The following is a 23146-nucleotide window of genomic DNA, read 5'->3' on the forward strand; positions in this document are numbered from 1 at the left end:
CGGATCCAAACACTCCATACAATCAACACAGGAATTCTTGGACATCATCAGGAATACACACATAGACAAAGAAGAAACCATGGTATCATTCGATGTGACGGCACTGTTCACATCAATTGACAAAACCCTAGCCAGAGAAACAATAGCCAACCTACTGGACATACATAACAGAACACAGGAGGCCGAACCTATCAACAAGGATGGCATACTTAAACTACTAGACCTGTGCCTCACCACACACTTTACATTCAACAATCAGATATACGAACAAATCAACGGAACACCCATGGGATCACCAATCTCGGGACTCATAGCAGAGGCAGTTATGCAAAGGTTAGAACATACAGCCCTACCACAAATCCAACCCAAACTCTGGATCAGATACGTCGATGACACCTTTGTAATCATCAAAAACACAGAAATAGAAAAAACACACCGAATCATCAACGCCACACTCACAGGAATACGATTCACGAGAGAAGAGGAAAAGGATAGCCAACTCCCATTCCTAGACGTGTTAGTAGAGAGAACACCCAACGGAGAATTCACCACAAGGGTACACAGGAAACCAACACACACAGACCAAGACCTAAACTATGAAAGTAACCACCCCAACACACACAAACGAAGCTGCATCAGGACACTATTCAAAAGAGCCACAACACACTGCAGTACACCAGAACTGCGAAAAGAGGAAGAGGAACACCTATACAAGGTATTCGCCAAAAACGGATACCCACGCAACTTTATCACCAGATGCCTAAGAGATAGACCACGGAATGAGGACATGCCACAACCAAAAGGACTAGCCACACTACCATACGTCAGGAGCATCTCAGAACTGACAGCCAGACTACTGCGACCCTTAGGACTCATAACAGCACACAAGCCAACTTCCACACTCAGACAACAACTCACTAGAACAAAGGACCCAATAGCCAGCACGAGCCAAACTAATGTAGTTTACAAAATACCATGCAAGGACTGCACAAAACACTATATAGGACAAACAGGAAGACAGCTAACAATCCGCATCCATGAACATCAGCTAGCCACAAAACGACATGACCAGCTATCCCTAGTAGCCATACACTCAGACAACCAGGAACATGAATTTGACTGGGAAAACACTACCATCATAGGACAAGCCAGACAGAGAACAGCCAGGGAATTCCTAGAGGCCTGGCATTCATCCACAAACTCCATTAACAGACACATGGACCTGGACCCCATATACAAACCACTACAGCTGAAACTGACACCCGGAAGCAGCAAGAACATCCATCAACAGACACATCGACCTGGACCCCACATACAAACTACTACAGCTGAAACTGACACCCGGAAGCGGCAAGAACAATCCACTATAAATACCGGAAGAAACATCAAAGCAGCGCTTCACAGGAGGCTCCAATAGCACTGATGATGTTCCCTAGCCAGGGAACGAAACGTTTGCAGCAAAAACTTCCAGCTCGGCAAACAGAACCACAACAATGAATTCCAGATAATCGAATTCCAGATAACGTAGTTTAGCTGAGCATTGGGACTGTGCGATCTTGCTGGATAATTCGATATTCGGATAATCGAATGCCGGATAATCGAGGTTTCTCTGTATTCTTCCATCATGTCAGATCAATTAATACTTATAATTCCAGGATGGCAGGATTTTTGACTGGGAACGTGCATTTAGAAAATTGGGCCTAAAATCTCGATAGTGCTGTGATTGATTTAAAGTCACAAACCTACTACTTCATGAGAAGAAAGTGAGGACTGCAGATGCTGGAGATCAGAGCTTAAAAATGTGTTGCTGGAACAGCGCAGCAGGTCAGGCAGCATCAAAGGAACAGGAGAATCGACATTTCGGGCATAAGCCCTTCTTCAGGCCTGATTCCTGAAGAACGGCTTATGCCCGAAATGTGGATTCTCCTGTTCCTTTGATGCTGCCTGACCTGCTGTGCTTTTCCAGCAACACAGTTTTAAGCTACTACCTCATGATGAAACACAACAGGTAGCAAGTGCAATTCATTTCATTTTGGAATACACTTTCCACCTTATTCGGCACCAATCATGTTAAAGTACTAAAGTATTGTAATAAAAATCCTTTGCCTGTAATAATAAAAGTCAAAGGTAGGAAGTGGCTGGTGAGGACAACTGCAGTTTTCATGCACAGAGTGACATCAAAAGGCTTAAAAACTCACAGTATAAAGAAGCCCTGTGTCATATCCCCTCCAATATGGTCACTCTCTACAAACTTTGCTCATGATATCCAGCATGCTTTGCTTCTCAAAGTCAGCTGCATCTACTTGTCACAAGATGTACGTGAACATCTGATTGATACTGAGACATTGTCATTGTAAACTAATGCAGTGTATAAAGTGTGAGATATCGGGATGTAAGGATTGCAGTAGCAAAGCAAGTAGAAAGTGTGGATATGTGAGAAGTTGAGGAAGATAGTTTAGTGATATGTAATGATTCAAAGTGAGTGATGGGAAGAGGAGAGAGAGTTCCCTCAGCACTGAGGATGTGGGCTTTGTGGTTGTGAGGAAAGAATAAGGGAGTAAGATTCATATTTGACAACTCGAGTGGAATAATTAAACTGTTTTCTATATTATGCCATACTCAAGGAACTAAGGTCCTACGATTGTCCCCCTCAGTGAAATCTCCACCAGCAAGGGAAATGTTACCCGGAAGGAACTGTAACCGAAGAGGCAGTCTCATCCCTTCTGTCGATTGTATAAGGCAGATATTAACTGACAGGGTTAACTGATATCATAAGCTTTGCTCATCCGGATATAAAGGACTGTTATTGGGAGGAGTACTCAGTTATCAAATGCTGTCTAATAAACATTTAACTCAGCCTACAAAAACAGAAATTGCTAGAAAAGCTCAGAACTGCACAAGGGTCACTGGGCTGGAAATGTTAACTGATTTTTCTCTATCGATACTGCCAGACCTGTTGAGCTTTTCCAGAAATTTCTCTTTTGGTTTCTGACTTGCAGTATCCACAGTTTTTTTGGTTTTTATATAACTGAGCCTCATTCCGGCAGAGACTTCATGTGGGCATTCCTTCCTACTTGGTATAAACACCTTTGACACATTCCAAAAAGAATGATTAATGCAATGAATCTATTTAAAACACCTCAGGTGGTTCTGGTGGATATGACAACAACCGATCAAGCTAGCAAAACTAGTACTAAAAGTATGCTGCAGTCCACTAGCTGGACCAGGATTTCTAATGTTAATCATGGGTCAGTGAATATCATTCTTTCTTGAGTTAGAAGGCTGTGATTTCAATGACAATACACTCCAGGACTGACAAAAAAAATTCAGCTGATATTCCAGTGTAATACTGAGTATGTCCTGTCTTTCAGATGTGATGTTAAACCAGTGCCCATCTGCTCAATCTGGATGTGAAAGATTCCATGACATGACTTTGAAAGAATCAGATAATTGATCCCTAATGTTTTTTTTTCTCTATCAACATCATAACAGCAACCTATTGCCATGTGTTTGTGGGAACATGCTGTGCAGATAATTGACTTGACATGTCTACTACATTACAACTGTAACTATCCCAAGGAAGTACGTATTTGGCTGTAAGGTTATTTCTGACATCTTGCAGTTACACATGCTTCTATATCTTTTTTTTCAATACACTACATTAGAGGTCCTAAGTACCCCCAGGATCACTTACAAACATTATTTCATTTGTGAAGTTTCTCTAAAGTCTGGAGCCAGAGTGCATCGCCCCTTTAAGAAGTGTTGAATGCCTTTAATACAGTGCTAGCCTTTTATAAACAGTTTCCTCCCCTTTGTCCCAGCCAAATAGGGAGGGAATTAAGGAGTAATGCTTGCTCCATGCTGGAGTCCAGCAAATGATCAAATTCGCGAACATCAAATCCATTTTCCCTTTGACCCTGATAACAGGTACTTGTAATGTGTTCTTTCCCACCAGCTGCACATTTTTGGGTCTGATCTAAACTCAAAGCCTTCGTCTTTTGATCAATCATTTTACCTTGAACGTGCTTCAATTACACCATCATTGCCTAGCACTGCTCCTGTATTACATGGAAGTTGCGCAAAACTGAAGAGCCAAAGAGTATTGGATAGAGATGACACAAGTGAAATCAGCAATTCCCACACATCAACTGATGCAATTGCCAGCTCTAGGGCATGGGTTCAGTGTAACTGGGATTTTTGAGAACAGGTCTTTACCATGATGATTCTAGAAATTATAAGGAATGGCTGCCACAGTGGACCAAGCCTGATGCTGCAATCTTTCATCCCACCCTCTTCCTGGCAGAGAATTAGCTTCTGAGAACCAACATTCACTAAATTGTTTTTTTCAGACGTCTTAGAGTCTGGTACTTGAGGAACACGGTCACTTTTTAATAAATGTAATCCACTTTTCCTGAGCTGGACAATTGATTGATATGTAACTGAGTTAGTTGTACAATGTGGTACAAAACCATTTCATGCAACATTATTGCAAGTTTGATGACATTTAGTAACCTTTTGTATCATTGGGATTCGAAGCTAGATTTTAAAATTGATGCCCCCTCTCAGAAAGTAACACTTCAGGGAAGGAAGGTATATATATTTTTAAGTTTGGTCTGCTGGATATCTGCATTTTCTGACTAAATAAAAAGAAACATTTGAACCACTGGTTACATTGCAGCCAAATGCCGCTATACCATGCAAGAAATGGCACCATTGCAGCTCATTGCCCATCACAATTCAACAATATTATTGAAAGCAAAGACTATAATTAATATTTTATGAATGGGCCGTAACTTTTTGAATAACTATGACTATAGAATGCAAATTCTTGAACTCCCAAGTGGATCCCTGGTAATTGGTCGAGAATTTCACAGGTACTCTGTCAATGCTACATGTATCACAGGGCACTTTATGTCAAATAGCTATGAGCCTTGGCACCTATTGCACTGGTGCTGGTATCTAATGAAGTGGCCATGTTTGTCAAGTACCAGACTCTAAGATCCATGAAATATGTTATTTAGCAAATGTTGGTTCTCAGGAGAATCAGCCAGGAAGAAGGTGGAATGTGGGATTGCAGTATCAGGCTTGGTCCACTATGGCAGCCATTCCTTATAAATTCCACAACCAACATGATAAAGCCTTGTTTTAAAAAAAATCCCAGTTACACTTAACTCATATCCTAAAACTGATATGTGCATCTATTGATGTGGTGGAGTGTTGATCTCATTTGTGTTAGCTCTATCCAATAGACTTTGGCTCTTCTGATTTTACATTCCATGTAAAAACAGAACTCTACTGGGAAATGATGGTGTAATAAAGCAAAATCCTGTTAAAGCAGTAAGCTGATAAAACAGCAGATAAGGAGTACAATGTTCAACTTATTGAGTTGACCATCAACCATTTGGACTGGATGCTCATTTTTCATTTCAGGGCACTTTGTAAGAATGCAGACTTAGAGTGAAGAAGAGGGGCTGAAAACAAAGAAAGGATTCTGGACAAAACAAAAACACAACATTTCAATAAGTGATGGAAATTGATGGGTTTCAGCAATGGAGGGATTAAGAGAGACATTGTTGGATTTCCACCAAAAGGAGCTCAAACAAAGTACTTCAAGGTCACAAATCTGGAGGTGGCAAAGACAATCAGAGTTATCTTCTTCATACCCAGAATGGCAGACCTATGTTACAATAATGGGCAGAATGCCAATCAAGCAATTGCTGACTCCATATTTCCTTGGTTAAAAGACCGAGGAGAAAGTGAGGACTGCAGATGCTAGAGATCAGAGTTTAGAGTGTGGTGCTGGAAAAGCACAGCCGAGGAGCAGGCGAATCGACATTCGGGCATAAGTCCTTCATTAGGAACTAAAAGACCAGTTGGATCTTACTTAAATGATAGGATCATGATTAGCATGTATTGATTTCCCATGTCTGAGTTAGGAGATCTGGGTTCAATAAAATACCACCTTTGATCAGGTTGATTAGAAAATACCTTTAGTCAGACTGCACCTGGAGTACTGTATGCATTTTTGGTTCTCTTACTTGAGGAGGGATGTAATTGTATTAGAGGCAGTTCACAGGAGGTTCACTACATTGATTTCAGAGATGAGAGGTTTGTCTTACGAAGAGAGATTGAGTAGCTTAGGCCTGTACTCTCTCAGGTCTATCAGAATGAAAAGAGAGCCAATTTGAATACTTAAGATGCTGAAGGCGATAGACAAAGTAGACATAGAAAAATGTTTCCACATGTGGAGTAATCTAGAACAAGAGGTTGAAGATTTAAAACAGAGATGAAGAGAAATCAATTCCCTCAAAGGGTCAAAAATCTGTGGAATTCTTTGGTGGATGCTGGGATATTGAGTAAATTTAAGATGGAGATAGACAGATTTTTAAGTAGTAATGGGCTGAAGCGTTGTGGTAAGCAGGCAGGACAGCTGAGTTGCAGCCAAGATGAGATAGGTCATGATTGTTTCAAATGAAGGTAGGCTTGAGGGTGTGCATTTCCTACTCCCAGTTCTTATATTCTTTGAGCCATTCAATAGATTAGCTTATAAAGCTACTAATTTAATAACTATCATAACGATCCATTTCTAAATGACTTAGAGTTCATTGAAATTAGAGTCTGATGGTGCCTGGGAGTCTCCAAACCCCTGGGCCTGAAAATTCAGCTTCAAGTTCCACCTGCCCTAGCAATGTATCCGATCAGGTGGAATAAAAATAATTCCTTTGAACTACAGAGAAATACAGCCGAATTACCTACACAAGTATTTATGCACAACCTGAAACCCCTTTCTTAGCAATTTATCTAACTTCAGTGTAAGCTTCAGCTCCTTGAAGTATTTGCAGAATTATAGAATTAATGCAGTACAAAAGGAAACTCTTTGACCTGTTGTGTCTGTGTTGGCTGCCTGAAGGAACAATTCATTTAGTGCCCTTCCCCTTTAGTCTTGCACATTTTTGGTCATACTCAGGAAGTTCCTCAGGGGTCATTGTGATTTTGGCAAGAAGCAGCTTAGGCAGTCTATCTGTCAGTTAGCTCCCATAAAATTCAGACAATACAATTAAAACCAACACAATTTCTAGCACACAGGACTAACAGAAAATGGCAAGTTTTTTCATCAGCTATTGAGCCTGGGAAAACTCCAAAATAAATCTACCAAATTTGTGCATGACCTTTTCCCTACTGTTTCTGAGAAGGATTTGAACAGTCCAGCAACATGGTTGTCTTATTGTGTCTGCATTAATTTCAAGTTTTCCACAATTGTAAAACAACCACTGGTGTTAACATTATTTGGAGATGGTAGATTTTCATGATCTTCCTTTTGCAGGTTACAGCAGTCCTGCTTCCAACATTGACAATATTACTTTGTCAGTTCAACTTCAAGTTCAGACTGTAGATTTCATCACCACACAAATTTGAATTAGCTTCTGAAAGTTGTTCTTCTCAGGATTTGTCAGTGAATCTTCCAAGAATTCTATTTGCTTTGGGATTTCAGCAATTGTCAAAAGTTCCTGGATCTTCTTCAAAAGTATTGGAGTCTTCTTTTATACGTTGGCAACCTGTAACATCATCGACTGAATATTTTGGTGGATTTATTTACTTCTTCAGCTTGAGATTGTTTAATTTTGAAGCAATTCTGTAATTTCAAATCTGATTTCCCCAACATTATTCTTGACCTATCTGTGACATTCATTTTTTGGTAGTATTATTTCACCTTCCATTTCTTGTGAATGTGGTTCTTTATGCATATTTCTTTAAAGTTGCTTTAATTCCGTTGCACTTTAATGCTGTTCTTTTCTTTTGTCCTCAGAGATTTAATTATTGTACAGTATTTCGACGTTGCGGCTTTAAAGCTTTTAATACTGTCCTAAAGCAATGTTATTTTAATTCTCTGTCTTAAAGTCTGTCCAAACCTGTAAACTCTTTAATAACAATGTAGCAATATTTGCTTTGTCTGCAGTTTGTTGAACTGTGTGTTATAGTAATGCTAGATTAGATTCCCTACAGCGTGGAAACAGGCCCTTCAGCTCAACAAGTCCACACTGACCCTCTGAAGAGCAACCCATTCCCCTACATTCACCTCTGACTAATACACCTAACACTATGGGCAACTTAGCATGGCCGATTCACCTGACCTGCACATCTTTTGACTGTGGGAGGAAACCGGAGCACCCGGAGGAAACCCACGCAGACGCAGGGAGAATGTGCAAATTCCACACAGCCAGTTGCCCGAGGCGGGAATTGAACCCGGGTCTCAGGCACTGTGAGGCAGCAGTGCTAACCACTGAGCCACCGTGCCACCCAATGCTGGGTGACATTTTTCCAAGGAAACTTTAAATTTTGTTTCATGACAATTCTGTGTCTCCCTATGACTTACTATGAATTGTCCTACACTTTTTTGTGGAATTTTCCCATCTACTGCAGCTAAGCTGGAGGTCTCTTGCCTTTTCATAAAAATTATGAAGGAACTAGATAAGATAGAAGCAGGGAGGCTGTTTCCACTGGTGGTGAAACTAAAACTAGTGGGGAATAACTTCAAAATAAGAGGGGTCAAATTAAAGACTGAATTGAGGAGGAACTTCATGCAAAGGGATGTGAATTTGTAGAATTCCCTGCCCAGTGAATCAGCTGAGGCTACCTCATTGAATGTTTTTAAGGCAAAAATAGATAGATTTTTGAACAGTAAAGGAACTAAGAGTGACGGTGAGTGGTGGGCAAGTGCACCTGAGTCCATGAAGATATCAGCCATGATCTTATTGAATAGCGGGGCAGGCTCGATTGGCCAGATGGCTTACCCCTGCTCCTTTTTCTTGTGCTCTTATGTACTTATGTTTACAGTCTAAAAAAAAGCCCATCTCCTTACACAAATCTCTAAGGCTGCGGTTTAATATTTTGGCTATGCTGTGGCAGTATCCTATACACAATGAGCAGGACAAATCCAAACCAGCCAATTACTGCCCCATCAGTCTATTTACTATCAATATGAAGCTAGGACAAATCACACCTACATTGTCTTGGGGAATCACAGAGTCAAGAAATTGTTTGCATAACGATTCCCCAGGATTAGGGCATTTACATTTACATTATCTCCAAGGATGACATCATCCTACCATTGTACCTGGGGTAACAGGTGGTTATGGGTGGAGGGTGGCCGGAGTACCTGTGAGCAACTGACCTGTATAAAGGGGATGCATTTTCATTGTTCAGGGCCTCTTTTGACTCGACTTTGCACACCAGCGAAGAGTGTCAAAGGGGGCCACCTAGCTTTAACTGCTTGCAGAATTTGTTGCATGCAAATTGTATGAAACCATATGTATGAAACCTCAGGAAAAGAACTTAACAGAGGTAATGCAGTGCAGCATCTCAATGACATACACTGCTTCCACAATGTATTGGTGCTGCAGGGAGTTAATGCTGAAGATAGTGGACAAGACTACCTGCTTTGTCCTTGACGGGATTGAACTTCTTGAGTGGCTGTTGGATTTGCATGATACAGGCAACCACACCATATTCCATCACACTCCTGACTTGTGCCTTGTTGATAGTGGAGAAGCAATAGGGAGGCAGGAAAGGCACTTGCTACTGAATTCTAAGTTTCTGACCTACTGTCATAACATATTTATGGCTGGCCAAATCTTATTTTAGCCAATGCTGATAGTGGAGACAGAGTCAGCAGTGGATATGCCATTGGACATCAAAGAGAAATGGCAAGCATTTCTTTCTGTATATTAGCATGAGCTGTTTTAATGTCTGCATTGTGAATGGTGCTGAATGTGGTGTTGTTATCGGCGAGCATCCCTACCTCTAATTATAAGATGGAGGGAAGGCCATTGATGAGGCAGCTGAGGGTGGTTGAGCCTAGGACAAGGATCAGAGCCTGTTGCATCTTGAAAGAGACTGTGACTACATTTTCTGACACATGTCACATATTCAATTTTCCCTGTTAGAGATTCACAAGGGTTTCAGAAGATGTAAGAAAAGCTGCCTCAGCACAAACTCCAGAGATGCAAACAGCAGAAGCAGAATCATGTTCAGATTGCTTCTTTCCATGACAACCAGTTCTAAGAAGTATAATTTTTGCTCATTTGTTGGGTACTTAAATAATTAAGTACAAAAGCTTTATCTTAATAAGGTAGGCAGAAGCAAAACCATTGTTGCAGCAGTATACTTACATAACATTTTACAAAGCAGTGAGCAAACCCACAAAACAGGGCAAGTTGGATCTGTAGTATTATGCAATACGTGGAACACTTACTACAACAAAAGCAGAGTATCAAATTGCTAAATTGCTCATGTATGCCTTACATCACTAATTATCCATCTGAAAGATTTTTCAGTCTGCGGTACAATTTCCAGATTATTTCCTTAGATATGCGAGCTTTAACTATTAAAGAGCTGATTGTTCTTAATGTGAGGAGCAGTAGTAAGTTTATAGAGCTGTGTCTTCAAGGTCAATGAGCAAAGAGATCATGTTGAGGGAAGGATGGTCTTCAATGCTTGCTAATTGACAAATGTAATTTTCTGCAAAGCAAAGTGCCTTTTTAAACCCTCATTTTTCAGTACCCATACAACCATATATTCATAGTCTCTCAGAATGCAGAAGGAAGCCTTTAAGCCTCCGCTTGGTTATTCTAACTAAGTAAAAGAGTTGTCCTATTTAGTCTCAGACTTCACCTTCTTCACCATAATACTGCAAATGAAAATCTTCTTCAAATACATCTCCTTTTAAAATATCTGTGGAGTTTAATTCCCACTGATTTTTCAGGTATTTATAACTTTCCACAACAATGCATTTCTCTTCATTATTCCCTTTAGACAGAAAATTAAACAGAAAATTAAACAGAGTGACTAAAAGGTTAACATGTTTGACACAATTAAGAATAGGATAAAGTGAGGACTGCAGATGCTGGAGATCAGAGCTGAAAAATGTGTTGCTGGAAAAACGCAGCAGATGAGGCAACATCCAGGCTGGAAAAGCTGTCTGACCTGCTGCGCTTTTCCAAGAACACATTTTCAGCACAATTAAGAATATGAAAGAAAGCTCACTAGGAATATAAAAACCGATAGTTAGAGCTTCTACAAATCAGCTAAAATGGTGTAAGCATTCATAATGCCAAATGGTCATCATACATGTGCGAACATGGAATCAGCTATGACAGGATGACTCCAGGAAGTCCCTGTGCAAGTGTGCCAATGATGGTGCCAGCAATCTGTTTGTGGTGACATCATCAGCATGCATGGGTGACAAGGGGGATGAAGAGGTGAGGTGGAGGCTGGAGCTCTGCTAGTAGCACGAACCAAGACTGGCCCCAGGAGAGGGACAAGAATGAGGCCTGCACCTGAAGCAGAGGAAGGGCTGTATCAGGACCAGGATCAGGGAAAGTCTGTACAGTGGAGAGGAGGAGCCAGCCTCCAGTTGTCTGTAATGTGCATTCATTTTAATTTGAAACAAAATTTTAAAATGTGAATTATGTTTCTAAATGCAGATTTGCTGTCGTGCCATCTAGAACATTGGTCTTTGCTTTTGTTTGCTTACAAATGACGTCAATTTTCTCTTTGTGCATGAAAGCTCATGAATCACAGCAATTTTAGAAAGAAAAGAGTTATTATTGACACTGAAACCTACAGAAAGTGAGTTAGGGAATTAATAATGAAAAGTAGGGAGGTAGCATTAAATTGACATGGTATTTTGCAGTGGTTTTCAGTTGTACATCAGAAAATGGAAAAGATGGAAAAACTCAAGAAAATTATCATCATCAGGGAAGTCATATTGAGTAATATGTTGGTGCTCTGAACTGACACATTTTCTATTCTTAATGGACTTCACCCTAGGGTCTTAAAAAAATGTGGCTAGTGATATAATTGATGCCTTAATTTTAAATTTCCAAGATGCCCTTAGTGAGGAGGTTCTATTTGATTGAAAAAAAAGTGTAACTCCTTTATTCAAATGGGAAGGAGAGAGACAGCAGGAATATATGTTCCAGTTAGCTTAGCGTCAGTTATATATTCATAGAGTCATACAGCATGGAAACAGACCCTTTGCTCCACCAGTCCATGCCTAACATAATCCCAAACTGAACTGGTCCCACCTACCTGGTCCTGGCCATATCCCTCCAAACCTTTCCTATTCATATATCTATCCAAATGTCTTTTAAAACTGTTATTGTACCCACATCCACCACTTCCTTAGAAAGTTCATTCCACATGCAAACCTCTCTCTCTGTGTGGAAGATTTGCCTCCCATGTCATTTTTAAATCTCTCTTAAAAGATGTCAGGAACTATTATTATGAACATTATCGCAACACACTTAGGAAAGTTAAAGACAGCCAGGCTGAGTCAATTTGGTTTTGTGAAAGACAAATCATGTATGAATAATTGATTGGATGAAGAAGTGGTATGTCCTGTGGATACAGGGAACCAGTGGGTGTACTGCACTTAGATCTCCAGATAGCAGCTGTTAAGGTACACGTCAAAGGTTAGTGTGGTAAATAAAAGCTCATGATGTTTCAGGTATGGATAGACAATTAGCCAGCTGAGAGATAACAGAAAATGGATGTAAATAGATATTTTTATCTCAGCAGGATATAATGAGTGAGGTGCCATAGGAATCAGTTCTGGAGCCTGAGCTTTTTCTAACTTGTACAATTGACTTGGTCAAAGGAATCAACAGTATGAATGCTAAATTTGCTGATTATAAAAAGACACATAGAAATGTAAGTCATGAAGAGCATTTAGCAAGGCTGCAAAGGGGCATTGGTTGGGCTATGTGGAAAGGCAAAGATTTCACAAATGGAGAAAGTATGGGAAGTTAGCCAAATTGACAATTTTGACAAGAATAATAATAAAGAAACAAGTCATCTAGATGTTTGGAAGCTGCAGAACCCCATTCTGAGATACAGAGGAATCTATGGCTGATGCATAAATTGCAGATATGGCATGCCATTAGGAAAGCAGATATAATTTGGAAATGAAGATGATAAGTTATATTGGACTCAAAATGTTAATGCTGTTTCTCTTTCCATAGATGCTGTCAGACATATTAAGTTTTTCTAGAACTTTCTGCTTTTATCCCAGCTCTTTCAATCTCTCCACATAACTGAAGTCCCTCATCACTTGTATCATCCTATGATTCCATGACTCTATTTGCTGTAGTTCATTCACAACTGTTTTGTGGCATCTGTTGTTAAAACTACGCCCATGTTGACCTAAGTGCAGCTCATTTGTAAAAATATTTATTCACCATTATTTCCTGCCTTCTATACTTTATAGATAAAGTAGCCATAGTCCTACTGGACCATAGTGCAGCCCTCACAATAGAGAGAGATGATTGTGGGTTGTTTAACCTGACAGTCACCACCAGTCATCTCGAAGGTGAGGGGAGAGGTTGGGAGAAAGATTCCTTCATAGTAACTTCAGCCAATATGCCATATCTCTGCATCACAAACCAGCCATCCAGCCAACTGACCTCCCCTCCAATACATTAGTCAATTACATACCCAGTTTACCATAGTTTCTCTAATTCTATTTGCCTCTTTGTTCATATATACAACATTTACTGCATGATCTTCCTCAAGCCTCTCAGTTACTTCATTAAAGAATCTAATCAGTTTAGTCAGGTATGATCTACCTTTAACAAATTGTTACTGTCCACCCCTTATTACATCATACATCTCCAAAGGCTAAACTAAAACAATTTTGCTTGGAGTTTCCAATGGATTACGTTGCTTTTCCAGTGCTATTCCCCCAGACCAACACAATCAATGTAAACTCCAAATTGTGTTCAGCATTACTGAACTTTTCATTAGTTTCAAATACATTATGGCAGGAACAGATCTCAACTACAAAAGTGACCACAAATCCTGGATGAATTAATCACCTTTGGGAATTTTTCCTAATTGCATTCATTGGCAGGTCTTCAAAGGTGGCTTCAAAAATTAGGCCAGAACTTTTCAGAGCAAGGGTTATAAACATTCGGAAAAAAAAGATTTTTTTTCACTTTCTAATGTACTAATTGCTGTATTCCAAATTAACCAGAGAATAGCTTGCAAATCTTTCACAAGTCAATTTCAGTGATTTAAAATTTACACACGGGTGAAGGATTGATATTGCACATTCATCTACATCTTTTTCTGATAAAAGCATTGTCAGTTGCATAAATGAAACCTTGCTAAGTTATCCTTTTTGTTCATTTTTAAAATTCAAGTTAATTTGTTATGGTTTGATATAAAAGCAAAACATGCTGGGTATACACAGGAGGTGCTTTAACATCTACTGAGAAAAACGACAGGTTGTGATGATTCATATTTATTTTTATTTTTACTCATTGCCTGTGCTTCCTGGTTTCTGCAGTATGGTAACGGGGGTGTATTTTGTCAATTGCCAGTAACTCCTGAGATTAGAGCTGAAAGCAGGTGGCTACCAGTTTTCAGCTGCAGTGGCCAGCATGACTCAGCATGATATACTGTGGGCAGCCAACTGACAGACCATCAGCATAAGCCCAATCAGAGGTTGACAGCTCAGCAGTGCCATTGTTAAAACTGGCCACTAATGACAGCAGCTTCAGGGGAGAGAGGGGATGGCCTCATAGTGGGAAGACGACTAAGCCTGCCGGGCACGGCTATCATTTAGTTTCTGTGAAGCACTGGCACTGACATTTCCCCAGGTGTGACCATCACCAGCAGCAAGCCCTCAGTATGTCATGAAACTATAGAGTACCCATGAAGATTAGCCTCATCACTGTAGTCCACTCAAAGGCCAAGAAGTGATCATTAATCGGCTGTCTATGTGGCTCAACTGGTCTCCCAGTGTGTATCCAAACAGCATCTCTCTTGCCATTGACAATATAGTATGTTTATAGGTTCATGTAACATGTTGGACTTCCCTTCTGACCTCAGTCTATCAGCCTTTTTACATCTGAGCCCTTCCTTAAAGTGCCCGGAATATTACACCTCACTGGTACCAGCCATATTTGCTATCAGACTCGGTGTTGTGGTTACTACTCTTGATGAACTATAGTTTTTGATTGAAACAAGTTTTAAAATCACATAGATAGCATTCCAATGTTGTGACGTAGTGTTATAAAGAAAATTCCTTGGGCTTCAGAACATTATTGTCATTAAAGGAGGGTGACATAATGTAATGCTGCACACTTTTTGTCGCTATTAGATTGCTGCATGCGAAGTGCACTGCAATATATGTCCAAGGTTGCTAGGAGATTTGTGGTTGCTAGGAGTTCCAACTGTACACAAAAGATCATTTGAAAGACTTAGAAATTAAATTTAATGAACTAATTTTTTTTTGATGCTCCCTTTTTTCTTTTAACTTTGCCTTTCTCTCTGCCACTGCTGTTAATTATGGCTCTCAGAAGCCATTATGCTCCGGTTCTGCTGCTTTATTTATGCCCAGTTTCATTAGTGATGCCAAGACTTTGTTGAATTGAAATTCCCTAATAAATGAGATTGTTGGAAAGAGAAAAAAAAGGGATGCAAGTGATCAGCCAACACAGAGGTTATTGTGTCCACATAACAGTCTTGTTACATCTGAGTCAAATGAAAGAGGTACCCATACTTCACAAAGGCAAGAGACTACTTCCTGCAATATTAGCAATATCAAGATTCTGCCCTGAGTAATTGGAACACTTCTCAAACTGGATGGATAATATGCTGAATGATATTAAAAAAAATCACAGGCCCTGAAATTCCAGAGTGGTTCAATTGGTCTCTTCCCATGGGAAACTGGGACAAACTTTTTTAACATTGGCAAAATTTACAATACTGGTTCCTTCTGTGATAACCAGAATTACAAAACGGTTTTATACATTCCACAAATCCTGAAGAAAATGCAAAATACTGCCTTCTTCAAACTGCCCCCTCATGTTTTTCAAAGGGAAGTCTGTAATTACAAAGGTTACGATATCTTGAAATATACTTCAACCCCATTTAGATTTTGAAACAGGCACAGATTTGTTTTATAACAAGAACACACACACTGGAACTTGAGGGTTTGATGTAAGATTTCCCCTATTTGTGAACGGAAAAACTGTGGAAATTGACTCACCGTATGACAATGAGTTCTACCCAGACTCGAATGAAAGCTGGTAGGGGACCGAAGGCTTCCAGGATGTAAGTGTAATGAGCACCTGATTTCTTTATACTGGTCCCAAGTTCAGCATAGCAGAGCGCTCCTGTCAATAGAAAGGAACAGCATCAGAGTAATAACTAACTTCTCAAAGCATCTTTCTATACGTATCAATGAATACACAAACTGACATGCCTGCTGTGTATTCATCTCCAATCGATGTTTTATTGCAGATGCAAAATGATCAAGAAAAAAATCCACTTGGCTTCACTCCCCCACTCTTTGTACCAGCCAGTTCCAACTGGTTTTCCTGACCTTGTCAGTGTGGTGGGGGAAGAGGTGAGATTATATTGAAACAGTTGGAGTTGGTTCATAATTTATTTCCTGCCAAACTAGAAAAAAAGACCCCAGTCTGCCACAAATAATCAGGATGTGACAGAAAATAGCCAGTCCAAAACTTGGATGAGTGCCTACACACAGCAACAGAATTGTTTGCTTTGAAATGACAACCCCCATTACATCTAGTATTAAGTTCATAACAAAACAACATATCCTGTGTTACCTGGTCTCACAGTCCTCTGTTTATAAGATATCATGGTCCAGATATTCCACAGTTTCCCACTTTAACTCCAAAATTAGACAAGTGGACTCCTCTGGCAAATCTGAATTGCTGCCATGTACGGCAATTTGTGTGAGAAATCTCCCGGGGATAGTCAGGTGTTGCATCAACAGTTTTAGAATAAGCAATGGCGTGAAATATCTAATTGATGCTTACAGGGTATTCATTCAAATTTCTTTGTTGGACTTTCTTTACAAGAGAAAGCTCGCTGATATCTTTTGTCTTCTTATCATCCTATACCAGACACGGGGATCAGCCTGTGTGTAGCAACATGACTTTGCTGCAGAAGGCAACACACTAGATTGCAAAATGTAAATTACACATGGATTTATATAATGAACTGATTTCTCCCATTTTTCCACAAAGAGCAATTTTCAGTGCAATTCATGTAGGGCGCCACGGCATGGTCCATTTTAACTTCTCCCAAACAATCGTCTGCTTTTCAGCTCAAGAACTATACAACTGGCCTCCGCAGCAAGTAAGACAGAAGGGCTCACCTCTGCTGGGACTTTGCAATGTTTACATCGTTGGTGCTATATTTAAAACTCAGCTCCCTAGCACCTCACACACTTCAACAAAGGAACTGGTCTTTTCACACTTCCCTGCTCCACCATTGTAATTAAGCAAATAGCCCAGAAACAGAAGCTGGTACCCTGTTTCTCTAACAGTGACCAGGAGGTTGGCAGTAACGACTCTAGACTGCTAAAAGCGGCCATGCCACCAGTCACAGCCAGTCTGGATAAACTTAGCAAATGATCTCCAAGATGAAAAGAAACACCCAGCAGGGCCAAAACAAGACCTTCTCCAGTTCACCAGGGTACATGCCACCATCCCCTTAAGTTTGCTATCTCATAATCACAGGGGTATCACTATTCATGTTAACTCTGCCACTCCACACACCCCCTCAACAAGGCTCATTGGCTACCATACTTGCTATTGCAAGCAGCATGTCCACTCAAACACATCCCGCCTATCTCCTTCTTGCCAACGATGAACCCTGCCTACCCACTGCATTTCTTACTCACTTACTGACCACACCTCACTATCCCTCCTGCTCCCCATCAACACTAACCACTCGTCCTTCCACTTCCAGCCCTCCCCTCTGTCTTAGTGCAGGAAAACCTTTCTAAACATCAGTCACAGGGTGGCTGACACTAGGTTCCTCACCCCACATGAGGAAGAGATGCTGGAATTCACCAGGGGGTGTTGAAACTCCACTGTGCAGCCAACTCTGTTTTGTTGTGTTGTACTGCACTGCTCTCCCATTAATGTCAGAACACATTTTCTGGAACAAGCTCTTATACTTTTTCCACAACTACTTCCCACTTTTATGTAGGTTTTAGTGGGCCCCTGTGCCCTCGAATGACAAGGAAGGCAGCGCTGGAGATGCTGAGTTCACCTTTGTGACGTCCCAGTCACATTTGTGCACTGAGGATTGACAGATGTCACTCAGGTCACCTGTTGCTCCTTGGAATAAGCCACTGGCATAAAAAAGTCAGTGCAATTGTGATCTTGCCAGGCAGTGAGATAGGATGGCCACCAATTCCATTGAAGCACGATGCCAGATCCAATATATGACATAATTTGGTTGGGGGCGCCCCCAGCCACCCTTAGTCTGCATTGTCATTCCACCAGCTGAGAGCACTGAAGATGATAGATTTGGGAACTGGTCATCCTCATTTACTTACTTGGGCATCTTCAGCTGTTGCTTCCCTGGCTGGAGATTGCATAGCAACCACAATAGTTCCCTGTTATAGCCAGGTTTGGTGACAGCCTTCCAATTTCTGTCTTCACTGGTGACCCCATGACTGATCATGGCCCAGAACCTGGACAGATATCTCCACAGCACCCCAATCTGTGGCTCCTCTACACCTACAAATCTTACTGAGGCCCAAACCCAGGAGGCGAGGACTTTGATGCTTGAACTGTGGGTGGACGAAGAGGTTGGTCAAACCCCTGAACTAAGATTGGATGATCCTTGTAAATGTATGCAGTAGCACCCTCTAAATCAGCACAGTCTCCTTTTGCTACACTCAGAAATGATCACTTTTGACTTTCAGACATAGACATTAGCTTGAAGTATGTGCAGTGTGTTTGCCCTTAAGCTGCTGACACATGATGGAGGTGTGAGATTGATGTAGTTTGGTGCTGTACAGCAACATGTTTCCCCACTTTATTGTACATCTTTTCATCTGTGCAAAACACAGACACAATTCAGAAAGGCCAGTCAGCGCAATGTGAGTGAAAGCTAAGGAAGCAAGCAAAGAAACAGAAGGGACATCCAAGTAGATGCATGAGATGTGTGAATGGCCCTGTGCACAAAGCAATCTGGCAGAAACATGTAGGTCCCTGAGTACCTGAAGTGATGTGTGAGTGTGTCTGAAAGCAGCCATGATGTTGTGGTTGAGGCTGGTGGTTGCCCAGTTGCAATGAGGAAGTATGGAAGAGGACAGTGTCCATGCAGAGTGCAAGGAAGTGGTTGTGATGCTAGAGCCAGATGTAGACTCAAATAAGCAAAGGGTGAGCTGTGGACTCACATAACTGCCCTAACTTCAATGATGGGAACTGGCATCATTTAGTTTTTCAGGAAAGGAAGGCAGTTTGGTGAGCTGCATCGAAATTAAGCAAGGTTAGCGAATAATGAGATACAAATGCATGGAAATAAAGTGGTGCTTTTCAACAGTGAGATTCAAAACTCACCACTAAAACCTTAAGGGGAAGATCTGAAGTTTCTTTTGAAGTATGACTCACATGCTTTTCATCTCAATATATGTTCCCAACTATCTTGACATTGCCCACACTACTCAGGGTCTTGGCAATGTCTTTCATGTTCTCAAAAATAACCCAACTGCCTCAGTACCAATGTATTACTTTGAAAAGTGTAGTTACTGTTATTTGTACACAAATAGGGCAGCAGCAGTGAGATTTACTAACAGTTTGTCTGTTTGAAGGGTAAAAGCCAGCCAAATGTTCAGAGAAGTTTCTGCTCTTCTTCTTAAAGGTGGCTTGGAATCCATCAGGCCCACCTAAACAGGGTGTTAAGACTCAGAGCAGGTGAAATGCTAGGAATCCTACAGTGAGCAACTCTCTCCTGACTCCCTAAAGCCTGACCAGCATGTACAAGGCACAGATCAGGAGTTTGATGGAATACTCCCCACTTGCCTGGATGTGTGCAGCTCCAATAATACTCAAGAAGCTTGGCACCATCCAGGATAAAGCAGCCCACTTGATTGGCACCACATCCACAATCATCTATTTGCTCCACCATTGATACTCAGTAGCAGCAATCTACAAGATGCACTGCAGAAATTCAGTAACAAACTTTTGACAGCACCTTCTATCTACAGGGAAACCATTAGATTCCCGACAATGTGGAAACAGGGCCTTTGGCCCAACAAGTCTACACTGACCCTCCAAAGAGTAACCCACCCAGACCTGTTTCCCTCTGACTAATGCACCTAGCACTATGGGCAATTTAGCATGGCCAATTCACCTTATCTGAACATCTTTGGAATGTGGGAGGATACTGGAGCACCCAGAGGAAACACAGGGAGAACGTGCAAACTCCACACAGTCAGTCGCCCGAGGCTGGAATTGAACCTGGGACCCTGATGCTGTGAGGCAGCAGTGCTAACCACTGAAGCCACCACGTTCTCTCTTCTAAGTCATTCACCATCCTGATTTGGAAATAATGCTCCATTCCTTCAGTATCTGATTATAATTCCGGAATTCCCTCCCTCACACAATTGTGTCTATCTGCAGCATGGGCATTTCAGTGATTTAAACAGTCAGCCCAACAACCCCTTCTCAAGGGCAACTAGGGATGGATAATGCATGCTGAGACAGCCAGCAATGCCCACATCCAGTCAGTGAAATTTTAGAAAAAAGGTTTCTAATCCATCCACAGTCAATATTATGCAGGAGTGTCAGCAATGATTCTGAGCATACATTCTGACTGGGCTTAAACTCACAAACTACCAAGTCAGGAACAAGAATGCTACCACTGTATCAGTGTACAATATAACAAAATAATGTTCTAGTTCTAATGAAACTGTTCAGCAAGAGAAGGCATAAAGGTGCTTTGCACTAAGCATAATCACAGAATCCATATGTCATGGAAGCAGGCCATTCAGCTCATACTGTCCCTCCTAAGAACATCCCACCCTATCCCTGCATTTCCCATGATCACTCCATCTAACCTGCACACATTTGGTCTGTAGGAAGAAACCCAGAGAACTTGGAAGAAACCCACACCAGGAGAAAGTACAAACCCCACAGAGTCAGTTACCCAAGGCTGGAATTGAGCCTTGGTCCCTAGTATTGTAAGGTAGCAGCACTAACCGCTGAGCTACCTTGCCACTTCCAAAGTCTGGTCCATAATGATTTCACATTTAGTGTTGGTGGCAATGGGTTGACAATTGACCTCTGCCTCCTGACTGAGGTAGTCGGCAAAATCAACAAGGTTCTGCTACCTTGGTTACTAACGAATGATTGGTACTGAAATAAAAACACTTGCACGTGGTCATTGGCTGAAAATAAGATTGACCAGGAATTATATTTCTCCCTTTCCAGGCAAAATCAGACGGCCTGTGGATATTCACCAATGGCCAATTGAGACTCCTGAGTCAGTACTAATTTCACCAATTTTGTATTCTATTCTAAGAGCTCGAAAGGTAATTTTTAAAAGTTTACATTTCAATGTTGTTTGTTCCTGTTATATTATTCTGACAGAATTAGGAACAAATTGTTGTGTGAGCGTACATCCAGGATGGCACAGTTATGCACAGTTGCTGCACTGTAATCAGCAATCAAGCAACAATGTATCAGTCCACTAACTACAGGGAGAGCTCGAAGATACTCACTCATCCTTCAGAATTTGAGTCTAAAGTGTTATCATTTCAACCTTACGGTAACTAGGAGATACAACAGTTTCTTTTACAAATTAACTTTTAGCAGAGATTAAAAATAAATACAAGAGGCAATGGTAGCCATGAGTTTGATGAATAAACTGGAAAAAGAAATGAATGATGTTGAAAAACATGGCTTCTCTTTCACACTTTCTTTGCCGTCTATATTTCCGGAACTCCATCAACATTAACGAGCTGGGGTTAAGTCAAGATTTGAAAGGTCAAAGTGTAATGTTTTCATTCCGCAAGTATACCCATGGCCTGTGTTTTGGGTTAAAATGCAGATTGCATCAATGTTTATGTGAAGGTTGGGAAGTTGTGGATCTTTCCCCAATAAATCTATCATTGACAGCTGAGGTTATTTTGTTTTGGCTTGAGAAGAAGGAAGAAGATGAAGAGAGAGAAGGGGATAATAAAAGATTGAATTGGTAAAGTAGAGATGCACAATCAAGACAGTTAGCAATTAACTGTTAAATCACCAGAAAAATAAAGAATCAGCACAGAAAGGTTACTCATTGAACCAAACAGTATTAGGGTTATTGAAAAGTTTCAGCAGAGAATGGGCCCAAACTGAATCATTGGTAGCTCAACAGTCTATTCTATTATTGCTATTTTTGCAAACTGTTGGACTCAACTGTTTGGCTTATCTGATCAATTAGAAAGTTTTATTTTCAGTGTTACATAAAAACTTCAATCCAATATGACTACTTTATTTTCCAAATAGTCACGTTTACAAATTGCAAACACAAATAAAACTCCAGTAGAAACAAATTTGTTTCATAGATCTTTCAATTTTAAGCAAGTCCAATTAGATGATAGGGTCATTCAGATATGTGTAACATTGGAACTGTTTGGGTGAATGAGTAGTCTGATCCCACAAAATTTGGTGCTCTCATTACTTCAAAGTGCTTTAATCTCAGAACTCCAGCAATAGCTCTAAGCGTTTTAATTTCATTCTTGCATTTGGAACTTGTCATACATTTTTTAAACACTTTCTGTGAACTACCTCCTAATGCGTGACTCCCCTTTCATGACTAAAAACCCGCGTGAAGCCGAGGAGTAACACCGAAGCCATCTATTAAGGAAAAAAACATTGACTGGGAGGTATGCAGGCAGAATCTCAACAACACAACTTGTGTTGAAATGGGGGAAGGCCAATTATCCTTCACATTTTAATGGCTTCATACACTTTCCATTATTTTTATCAGAGTGAAAAAGACGTGTTTCACAATTGAGACAAGAAGAACCTTGTCCTACACATCATTCTGCCCACATACAGCTAATTTGGATGACAGGTTTGGACCACAGGAGTTGGTGCAGACGATTCACTTCAGCTTTGCTTCACCCTTCTGTGGGTGAGTCTGTACTGTCACAAGCCCAACAAAGAAAATTCAGCCTCTCCAAACTTTGCAGTGTCAAATGGAAATATGAATTTGTTTATGTAGATGGGGGGAGTGTTTTGTAGTCTTACCTTTGAATGTTTTTTTTGCGTGTATGGGATGTCATCACATTCGTGTATCTCAAATTCAGATTTTCTGAGGTATA

General features: G+C 40.7%; 1 protein-coding gene across 1 annotated transcript in view; it reads right to left on the reverse strand.

Annotated features, from left to right (window-relative positions):
• Positions 1-23146, reverse strand: part of slc7a11 (solute carrier family 7 member 11) — a 177634-nt gene that overhangs the window by 129014 nt on the left and 25474 nt on the right. Inside the window, exon 2 of the mRNA XM_060851690.1 lies at positions 16055-16181. Within this exon, the coding sequence (XP_060707673.1) occupies positions 16055-16181 (127 nt within the window). The remainder of the gene's footprint in view (positions 1-16054; positions 16182-23146) is intronic.

This window comes from Hemiscyllium ocellatum, chromosome 36, assembly GCF_020745735.1.
Source record: "Hemiscyllium ocellatum isolate sHemOce1 chromosome 36, sHemOce1.pat.X.cur, whole genome shotgun sequence".
Taxonomy (NCBI): domain Eukaryota; kingdom Metazoa; phylum Chordata; class Chondrichthyes; order Orectolobiformes; family Hemiscylliidae; genus Hemiscyllium; species Hemiscyllium ocellatum.